The 10966-nt window shown below is 48.1% G+C and overlaps 1 protein-coding gene across 1 annotated transcript; it reads right to left on the bottom strand.

The window, feature by feature from the left end:
• Positions 1–206: 206 nt before the first annotated feature.
• Positions 207–4132, bottom strand: LOC144167595 (uncharacterized). Its single transcript, XM_077696806.1, has 4 exons — positions 3809–4132; positions 1570–1703; positions 862–920; positions 207–516 (listed from the first exon to the last, which is right to left on the bottom strand). The coding sequence occupies exons 2-4, from the start codon at positions 1589–1591 to the stop codon at positions 229–231; spliced, it is 369 nt and encodes a 122-aa protein (XP_077552932.1). The 5' UTR covers positions 1592–1703; positions 3809–4132; the 3' UTR covers positions 207–228.
• Between the last annotated feature and the right edge of the window lie 6834 nt (positions 4133–10966).

Below are 10966 nucleotides of genomic sequence, written 5' to 3'. Positions count from 1 at the left end.
TTCAGAGGCATTACGATGTTACCTTTAACAAGACTAAACTTTAGCATCCACAGCAGCATTAGTGTCAGCCCTCTTTACTTCATGTTTACAAACTGAAATACAGTAAAATTACTTCACAAGTAAACATAGCAAAGCTTCTTTACAAAAAAAAGCTGTCGTTTGTGCTTAGCAAAAAAAAAATAAGACAAATCGTTTTCACACTGCATTTCATGCTTTATTTTGACATCCTCACACACGTCGCTCCACCTGTATTGCAGTTGCTGCTTTTATGACCGAAACCATCTGCTCTGTCGGTGGTAGGCCGAGCATCATCTCAAAAAGCAGACAGGTCCGCTTTGTCTTTGGGGCATACTGGATGTTGAAGGTCCAGTAGACCGCCAAAAGCAAAGCGAACCCGTCCACTATGTCCATAGCCGTCAGCTGGAGCTCTTCGAAGTGCGCGGTCACGGCTCCAGATTTCTCCACAGTTTGGCCCGAGAACAAGATCCGGGGGTAAGGGGAAGTCTCTCCTGGCTCCTGCATAAAAAGCACACAAATGCAAGTACCAGAAGAAACCCAAGTAACAGTATTTTGCTCTTCCTTCCTCAGTGGACACATTCACTGCATGACCTGCCTTACCCAACCACTGTACAAAGCGATTTTCAGGAAAACGAATCGCTAATTAGTAGTCTATATACTTAAAGCTAACAATTTAGTGACTATGCTAACGATTCATCAATGTGACATTCACAATTGTCTACTGATGAGGCAAAATGCTCCCTTTAGCAAATTTGAATTGCTGTGATGGTGATTGCTGAGCCTGATTCACAAGTACTACACTGGATTTCACTTACTCAACATACAGAAGAAAAATATGCATACCAGCTTTGAGAGAAAGGCCTCTGGCTTTTCTTTCACCAGCACTGCCACTGAAAAGCCATCTGAGAAGAACGAGAGCACGGATTAATTTAAAGCATCGGGGTCCTGATCCCCTATTCAAATGTCAAACCAACAAGGTCCCCCTCCTCTTTTTTTCCAACCACTTTCAGAATAAGCAGCCAGACAATCAAGAGAACCTGCAACCTCAGGCCAACCTGCAAGTACTTGGTGTTATCAAAAAGGGTGGCTTTAAGACAAGCAATATTACAGCAAAACTGTCAACCTCTCATTATTGGAATTAATCATGGGATCAGTGAACAGTAACAAGGCCGAATCATGGAGAGTAACAAGAGACAAGCAGAAAATAATTGCCGCACAGCTGCATTCCTAATCCCCATCAATCTTGAAGCTGCACATCGAATCTTACTCGTGACCAAATAAGTTTATTAAAAAATACTGCAGTGTTTGGCAGTTTGAAAAAGCTACAGCATTAATGCACTGCAGTGGAAGCGACACATTTTTAATCAAGCAGAAAGTTGGTTACGCAGTTATGTTATGTCTCTAATGACATTTATAATAAAACACAACTAAGGTCAGTCGCTGCTAGAAAGCAAAAGTGTATGCAAATGACACCATGAAGGCTAAAAGACACATTTTTATTTGCCAGATGACTATGGCAAAGTGACCAAAGATGAAGTGTTTAATACTTACAGCTGTCTGCCGTATCAGGCATCTTTGCTCTCTTTCTGCTGCCGAACGCCAGGCGATCACAATATGTTGTTGAACAGCACTATTGTAGAATAGCCCTGGAAACATCCACGGGAAACACCTTTACGTCGTAGCGCCTGTAATAAGTAAAAAAAAGTTCACTATAAAGCTAAATGCACGCTGCTTACTAAATACAGCACCTAGCACCAGTTTTACCACATGTCCACGTGAAAATATTCAGCCTAAAGTTCTAGCTTGTCAACACTCGCTATGAAACAAAACGTACGCACTGCAGTATTCATTTTTCAATACTACGTTTTACGGTAGCAGTTACTTGGCTCTTTCTTGAGAAAACAGTACGGAATTTCACCGTAAATGGGCTTCACTCTTATTGCAGTCGCGCAAGGTAATAAGAAAAAAAGTCCAATAGACAAAGCAACACGCCAGCGGTTCCGTGAAATTTTGTTGTGGCTACTGCAGCCACATAAACAATTAATCGCGATGAAATGACCTGCCGTCAACGTTTTATTAGCGTAAGTATTGTTTTCTAACAACACGGGATCAGAGGCTACAAGGCAACGCACTACACAATGGGTTCGGAACGCACAAACGTTCACGTTCTTTTTTTTTTTTTTTGCGAGACATCTATGCCAACTTGGAGTTTGAATTGAAACCTTGTGACCTTTGACTGCGTTATATTTTAAGGGGTAACCAAATAAAGCGACGCTACCAACCTAACTGATTGGGTAATAAACTGGTTACGGTGTTGCTGTCGCCGTCGCTCACTTCTGCCTCGTCAGACGCGCCAGATGGGAACGGAACCGACGGATAAGCCCGGCGGCAGTGTAATTACCTTGTCGCTCGACAATATATTTACGTTGCTCAAGAAGATAATGAAACGAAAGCGTAATTTATAGCTAGAGGTTAAAGCGCTGGACACATGTACGATTAGTACACGCGATTCGCATGCGACTGATCGTTACGATTGATCGTTACGATTGATCGTTAGGGTCTGTTTTGGGTCGTTCGCTGGTCCGAGGAGGCTCACGACGTGCGACTGGCAAGCCAGATGCAGTCGTGCCATCATTGTGATCGTCGTGAGGCCACAGCCAATGAGAATCCGCTGAGCCCCAACCGCCCGCAACAGGCTTGCGTTGCTCGGGTCGGCTCGGGTGTTGGAAACTTTAGGCTTAGCATTCTGGCGGACATTTGATCGCCGCTATCTGTGCAACTGCGGATGACAATCCGTAACACAACTTTTCACCACACTATCATCCTTTTTCTCGCATGTGAAACTTTATTTGGGGTATAACGGCCGTTTGAGCGATCGGTGACCAAGACATCTGCGTAGCCTGTTTAGATGCTTCCGCGCAGGTATCGCCATCTCTCGGCCGCTCGGCGCACCGCGAGCCGCGGCATCCACGGCCGGTCAGCGCAGGCTTGCATAGCGGCAGATATCTGATCACCGCTTTTAAAATAAGCCCTGACAACAATCCCTAGCACAATTTTTCACCACATTAACACCTACTTTTTCGCATGTGAAACTTCTTCTTAGCGAACAGATTGATTCGGGAGAGCAGCGACAAGCGGCTGCTACCGTGGTCTGCGCCGGTTCGAGCCGCTGAATGTGTCGAGCTGGCAGGCGCGGCCGGCATGAGCGCGGACTGTTCCCGAAGGCAGAAAACGCTTCAAGATTGCTTGCTTTATCAATTTCTTGCGAAAAAACGCGCGGAATCTACACATTCTGCTTAGCGATCGTCGTAGTTGACCATGCAGCAAAAACAGTGGGCGGAGCGACGCTGACGACACATCGCATGCGCGCATCGGGCCATGTGTCTCAAATTCACGCGTACGGCTACTCGTGGCGACAGTCGTAACGATCAGTCGCATGCGAATCGCGTGTACCAATCGTACATGTGCCCAGTGACTAAAGAAGCCAGCTTAATAAATCCGCAACTCATACTGCACACGAGTCTTGTTTCAACGCATGCTGAACATCGTGAACCTGCGATGGATGGGAGCACGGCCGCTTGTTCGAAAAACACAAAGCCGGAAAACGGATAGCTAGAACTGGTGTCACACAAATGAAAGCACATGTATGTTACCACTTAATTCTTCGCAAGAACCAACAACGCTAAGCAGTACTCACGAGCGCCAGTTGTTATAAATGCAGCTGAAGTTTTGGCGGGAACGAGCGCGAGCTCTCCCGTACCGCGCAAGAAAAACTGAAATGGTGACTTACGTTTTCAGCGGCGGCCGCAGCAGCCAAACGATGTTATTCCACCAGTCAGGTATACTTCAAACACAGCCACCGACACCAAAACGCACCTCACAGACACGTACAGGAGTACTACGGCGGTTTCAATGCCACAAGAGAGACGGAGACGTCGGAGAGACGCGTCCGTCCGCCAGCCCCGCCGCGATGAAAAGACCGCGCAAAGGTACAACGCTCAAGTAGTCCGACGGACACCGTTGCGTTAGAACACACAAATGACCCATTCCTAGAGGACGTGTAACACTACCTCGCACGCTCTTTTGAATACGCTGCGCTTTATTTTAAGTACGCTTTGTTTCATGGTCCGGTGCTGTGGCTGTTTAGGTAACTACTTTTTCATACGATTTCAAAGAGTTCGCATCCGCCATAGAGGTGTCTGCCTTTTTGCACACCTGAAAGCGTGCAGCTGAAGTTGATAGAGTCGATATACTGTTTTATTCTCTCTCGCGGAGGATATACGAACTCCATCGATGCGAGACAGAGTCGGTACGCTGTTCTATTCTCTCCCGCGAAAGGGGTACAACCGCCGCTTAGCTCCATCAAGAGTGGGGAGAGTTCGCCAGCAGTTTTATTCTGGTTTCCTAGTAGAGTGAACACGCCATCTAACGCCACGCGTGGTGCGGACGGTGTCAAACGACCCTGGCAGGAATAAGAACGCTGTTTGATTCTTCAACTACTCCCCACATTTTTTAGAGTGTAGCTGAACTGCCTCCCCTCCTAGACTCTATGCCGATCATATTTCCCTCTGGTCCTCCCATGGTAGCCCAGCCCAACTCGAAGTAACTCTGTAACAAGCATGTGTTGTAATAAACAACCACGTTCGCACGATAGGTCTCTCTATCTCCCCTTCAAAATCGGCCCTCATGATCATAACGAACAAGAAAGGCAGAGCCCATCATCGTTACCTCATCAACATCTCGATTGATTATATTCCAATTCTCAAAACACTCACTAAAAATTCTCGGTCTTATTTATCACTACTCCGGTAGTTCCTACCCTGCACTGCAAACTATAAACTCTCAGGTCGAGAAAATGATTCATCTCTTGCACCGCGTCACAAATCGCAAGACCGGCTTACACGATCAACACCTCCTACGTATTATAGATGCTTTTACCATGTCCCGCATACTTTACACAGTGCCATACCTGCATCCCACACCGACCCAACTAACCAAACTAGAGGCAGCTCTCCGTAAGCTCTACCGCATTGCCCTCGGCGTGCCCCACTACGCTCCTACTAAAAAAACTTATCGAGACTGGCACATATAACACTATAGAAGAACGTATTCAGATACACAAACAAGCCCAACTTTAGCGCCTTCAGGCATCTCGCCAGGGTCGAGCACTTTTTGTAGACAATGACTCACCCAACTGCGTCGCTTCCTCCAATCCCCACAACTCCCCCTTCTTGGGCCACGTTCCCACGTATCCGCATAGAACCCATACCTAAGAATATGAACCCCTCCAGGCATGCCACTCGTCGGTTTCTACGCTGTAAAGTCCTCACCAAACGTGCCTCCTTCCTAGAAAAGCAGGGATCGGCGGTATATTTTACAGACGCCAGTCATTTTTTCTCTACGCAAACAGGAACCGCGGCCTTTTAGATGCAGAGCATCTCATTCACTCGCCTTGTCCCTCCGGCGTCGTCGTCGTCGTCGGCGTTGTCCGCCCCTCCCCCATTCTCCTCGCCGCGCCAGCTGCGCTCTCCGCCGCTCACCTCCTCTCCGATAGCGAACACTCTATCGCGAGGGGCATTGGATTGGATTCGATTGGATTGGCTTGGCTTGGCTTGGATTTGGATTGGATGGGATTAAAGTGGATTGTGTTGCGTCATAGCCGCGGCAGACGCGCTGGGGCCGGCGCATGTGCAGTACTCTCTCTTCCGCGGTTTCCTCTCCTTCGGGCGCGCTGCGCATATAACTGGTGTGCCGTTCTCCGGCGAAGCAACATCCACGCTTGGCTCAAACACCTAGAGTCCACGCCGCTTTACAAGTACGCCAACGTCGTCATCGACTGCGACCGGCTTACGTAGTCCCCTCAACGTTATGCGCGCTATAAAACGCGGTCCCTTCGCCGCTCCGCCTATGCGTCGCATCTACACAGGGGTTCCCGCGAGGGGAGGTGGGAGTTTTTACTTTTTTTACGTAACTCGCCGCTGGTTTCCACACAAACGCCTTTTATCTGCCTGCCAGATGCCACCTCCCTAGAAGAACACTCCATCACTCTTGCCATAGAGCATGCTGCTCTCACAATCTCCACCGAACACCCTCCTTACATCTTCACAGATTCGCAATCCGCCGTACGAAATTATTTACAATATACCGTCAACCCCTTTTCATGTAACCTAGTGACTTACACTGTCAACAGACATCCTTCTCACCTCTTTGTCCTGGTATGGGTACCTGGCCACGCTAACGTGGTCGGCAACGCAAGAGTAAACGCGCTTTCCCGAGATCTATCCTCGGGTCCGTCTACGCTCTCGACAACCTCATACCATCCTCCTTCCACTCGCCTTCACGATCGCGCGGCCCGTAAATTTACTTTACTCTCCTATCACCTCGCCCGCCAAGTCTACCCTTCTCCAGTCCCGCGCCTCATTCGTGCCCAAACCATTCTTCTCCGCCGGGCTCATACCCACTCCCTCCCATCTCATCACCTTCTACATCACATACGTAAGTGATCCGGTCCCCCAACCTGCCCTTCTTGAGGTGCATACCCCTCTATCCCACATTCCTACTAGGACTGCTACCCCCCGAAGCTTCCCCACTCCCTCTCCCGCATCACCTTGTGGAACACTTGGCTGGCTCCCCCGCCCGGAACAGGCGTTCGGGCCACCCAGGAGGCTCTCTGCCTTCATATCCAGATCTGCAAGGACATTCTAGACTACTATGAAGACAGTGACGCCTCAGCATCCATCGTTTAGCTGACCTGGACTCAGGTCGGTGACTGGGCAATAAATGTTTTCTCTCTCTCTCTCTGCTTTTGGCTAGGCTAGATGGGCCGCTTTCGAATTCATACCCCACTGGTGGCTACACTACTGGTGGAATTAAAAATATATGCGTGTTGGCTTACGAGATAGGGAGGGGTGCGCCGTAAGGAACCCCATGGAGTCCAAATTAACCTGTTGCATTATCACACACAAAGGTGTTTCTCTTTGAGCCCAGCGCCAAATTTGAAAGTTATGAACTTTCAAGAGGCCTGTTTGTCAAACAGCGGGAACACATTGCATACTAAATCCGAATGCTTCTTCTTTGAACAGCTGTAAATAGGAGGCGTTATTGTTTCTGTTAGCGTGCCGTACTACCGCATGCCACACAAGCGGTCCACTCGAGCACGCTAACTTAATAGCGTGGATGCCATTAGCCAACACGCCGGTGTGGCTGAGTGCCCGGGGCGTGTAGCGGATTTCTATTTGCGACGATCAACATAGGCTCGTAATGATTCACGACGAAACACTCTTGAACATCGGGATGCTTCCCCGACAGGAGTTGTGATCCTCGTACTCCTATTCCTTCCATTTTCCCCCAGGGCGCTTTTTGCCCCCTTGGATTAAGTTGGTACCGGTACAAAGTCAGTACCGGAATTCCAAAAGACAACGCAACGGCCAACTTCACGTGTCAGCGTCATAAGGTAACGCAATAGTATAGTAAACGCATTGGTTCCGCTCAAAGTATTGATTCAGGAGACTCAAAAATGTTTCGAGACGTAGAGACAGCTGCCGCTTCGCATGGACTATACCGCAGCAGCTGGCTGTAAGTCTTAACGGATTGTGTTTTTTTTTTTTTTGAATGACACATTCCCTTCAGTTGGTCCAACACTGTACCTAGGGGAATGACCGCAATAACAAAGAAAAAAGGGCTACAAAGCGGACCTTAGACGTCATTCTATCACGATTTCTTTTGCTTTTCAGGAGGGCTTGAAGAACTGCGCTACTGAGCATGAAGCTGCGGGTTCAATTCGCTGCCGCGATGGCTGCTTTGCTCATGTAGGCGAGAAACAAAAACGCCCCTGCGTACTGCCCTGGGTGCATGTTAAAAACACCGAGGTGGTCTAAATTTATTCGTAGCCGTCCGGCACGATTTACCTCATCGCCCGGGTGCTGCATTTGCGTGTGCCAAAACACAATTTGAAAAAAAAGGGGCCAGCTTTACACTAGTGGCGCGGAGACTGGGCACCAGTGAAGCTGGCGGCCCCACCTAGATTATTATTATTTCGGGTAAATTTATGCTTACTAATCCTTGGAGAAACGGGCAAGTTTTCTGCGTATTTATGCTTCGAGGCTCGGCCACGTTTCTTCCGTGGTGTCGTCGTTAACCCCTAATGGAGCATGAATACTCGTTCAATAAAATATGTCATAGACAAAGAAAACCCGAACACACAAATGCGAATCAGAATACGCAAAATTCATGAATATTGTTTGTGTAGGCCCAATAATGGCGCGCTATTAGTATATATTTGGAAAGCCAGAGTTCCACACTTTGTTGCTGTAATTAGGCTGCGCGTAAATTAGACTAGAAAGTAAATAAATCGCGCTGTTTGTGTGTTCTGGTTCATATTTTCGTAATCGCGTTTATTTATCCATGACTGTACATTCTACGCGTGCTCAATGGCTTGGCGGTGAAGCTTCAACAGTAGCGAAGGGCGCCGCTGTACGTTCACTGGCGGCTGTTGGGATTTTGTGTCCTGGCGTATGGGACGCTAATTAAGAAATGGATGAACTTTATCGCTTCTCGGTCTTTTGGCTTTTTTTTTTTTAGTTTGGCTACAATTCTCTTTGCACCGTCAGATGTGCCCCACTCATCGCAACAATCTATAGAGCGCGCCACCCGCGACGCGTTCCCGAAGCCGTGCTTCTTATACTCCTATTCAATTCAACCTTATTTTACCAATATTTCTGGCTGGGTTGATGAGCTAAAAGCTGCAGTAGCAGCTTTCGAGGCTGTGCAGTTCGGACTCTGAGGACCAGCGACAGTTGGTGCATAGGGCACGCAGGACCGTAGCCGTCGCAGGGGCCCTGGACTAAGGGCTTCTAGCGCTTTAAAGCCCGAACCCCTTTTACTTAAATAAATATTTCGCCACCACCACCACCAGTTGTATCGTGCCTCCGAGGGGTGGCCACATGAGTCCTGCCCGAGTGCGGGGAGGAAAAGCTACAGCAAAGCGGTGCCGGCGCACACGATGACGTCATCGCTAGCAAACAATAGCAAACTACCGCCATTTACAAATTTTTCGATTCAAAATCGCGGCTCTTATCACTGTGAATGAGCGCCCGGGAGTTGATGGAACTAGAAGACGAGGTTGAACCCCATACAGTTTCTAACAGTCAATGGTGGCAGTAACTGAATAACGATCTCAAACTCCCCCAGAAAGCGAAACTTGAGGTTAAATAGTAGTAATATAGGCGCTGGTTTTGAAAATAGGCATTTAGAGGCTGTTTTAGGCATTGTTTTGTTGGCGAAGACGTCCCCGTACCGAGCTCCATCCCCTCCGGTACGTAGTGTTAGCATGATGGACAAGCGGCGAGCAGAACTGCCGCCAGGGTGTTGACGACAAAAAGCCGGGAGAAAAATTTAACTGGTTTTACTGCATGGCCACAGATAAATTCCAGTGACGATACAGAAGCAGCACGGAGCCGACGGCTAGACTGGTGCGCTATGTTCAGCCCCAAATGTCTAACCACCGCGAGGGTGGGATTTATACACAGAAGCGGCAACTGTTGCGCTGTTTCCCTACTTCTTTTGCATACGACCTGAACAAAGCACAGACCCACAAGAACACTCTTTCCTGGGTTTGTCACAGCCGGTGCACGTTGAGTCTGAGGTCTGAGAGAGGGGGAAGATCTCGGCGAGCGGGGTCTGCTCGGAGAGTCAATTTTCAACATGCGCGCTGCCGTAGCTTATTTGAGAAGGGCGGCTTTCTTCCAGAACACAAAGCTTCCTCGCACTATACTAAACTTTTTGTAGCACGCGCGCGCAGGCTATCTGCACGCTTAATCGTAACATCATGTAGGAAAATAGGCTTTATAGGCACTATAAGAACGCCATAAAGTGGCTTCTCAACCTCTAACTTGTGTTTCCATATCAAAATGGAGCGATAAGAGGGCAAGGAACAAAATAGTCATTTGCCTAAAATCCCGTTTCTAGTTATAAGTCACCCACAACATTTCAGGATTAGATATTCATACCTTAACGTAGGTGCCGCGCGAAACAAATTCTGCGTTGTCTTAAAAACGAAGAGTTGGTGAAAACCATAGAATGGATTGTGGCGACTTTAGCGACGCCGGTTGCCGCAATTTCACGATAGTGTACCGAACAAGGAGGGTTAGAGATTACCGCCTACTAATTCCTGCACAAACAGTAGTCGCAAAACTATTCTAACCACTACTTGCCTAATGTCTTAAAATGCATCGCTACTCGGTGGCACACACCCCAAACGACACGACCTACATAGTGGCTTATTGGCAATGAGCTTCATTTCGCCCCGTTTTCTCCAAGCAGCCACACCTAGCAAGGGGCGCATTGGCGCAAAATCTTCTCAGTGATAAAGTTTCGGCTACGTACGACACATAAATCAGTTGTGGATGTGCGAACCCCTTAAGTTCTTTCTTGGGTTTCTTTTTTCTGGAGTATAAATATTTGTTATCTTTGGATAAAGTCCCGACGATCCCATGTTTCTCCTCAAATCCCTGAAGGAAGCGGGAATTATTCACTGCACCAAGCCTGACTTCTTCTCGGAACCCCTACGGGGCAGCTGCAGATTAGAAACACTTCACATCATCTCATCAGATTCAAAACAGTCCACAGAGAACGAAGGGACGTAAAGTTTGAAAGCACAGCTCGTCAGGCCATTTGTCTCCCCCGTCGCATTTTTTTTCGCTTTTCCTTGTGGTCCCCCTTCGCCGATGGCCGGAAATGACAGTACGTCATGTCATATAATTTAGGAGACAAGAGACGTTGCACCTGTACCGCTGCCTCTACTTTGTTTCCCCCCGACTTGCACGTAGAAATAAGCAGTACCGGAAGCGAGAGGGAAACAGATACGGCCATAAATGACATTGCGCCTAATGGACACGTGGCCATGAACGGTTTATGAATGTCACTTGACATTATCGGTATATCTCTCACC

The sequence above is a fragment of the Haemaphysalis longicornis genome, unplaced genomic scaffold (assembly GCF_048455015.1).
Source record: "Haemaphysalis longicornis isolate Haplotype H1 unplaced genomic scaffold, Haemaphysalis longicornis Haplotype H1 scaffold_2, whole genome shotgun sequence".
In the NCBI taxonomy this organism is placed as follows: domain Eukaryota; kingdom Metazoa; phylum Arthropoda; class Arachnida; order Ixodida; family Ixodidae; genus Haemaphysalis; species Haemaphysalis longicornis.
This window is presented reverse-complemented; position numbering and strand designations above follow the sequence as displayed.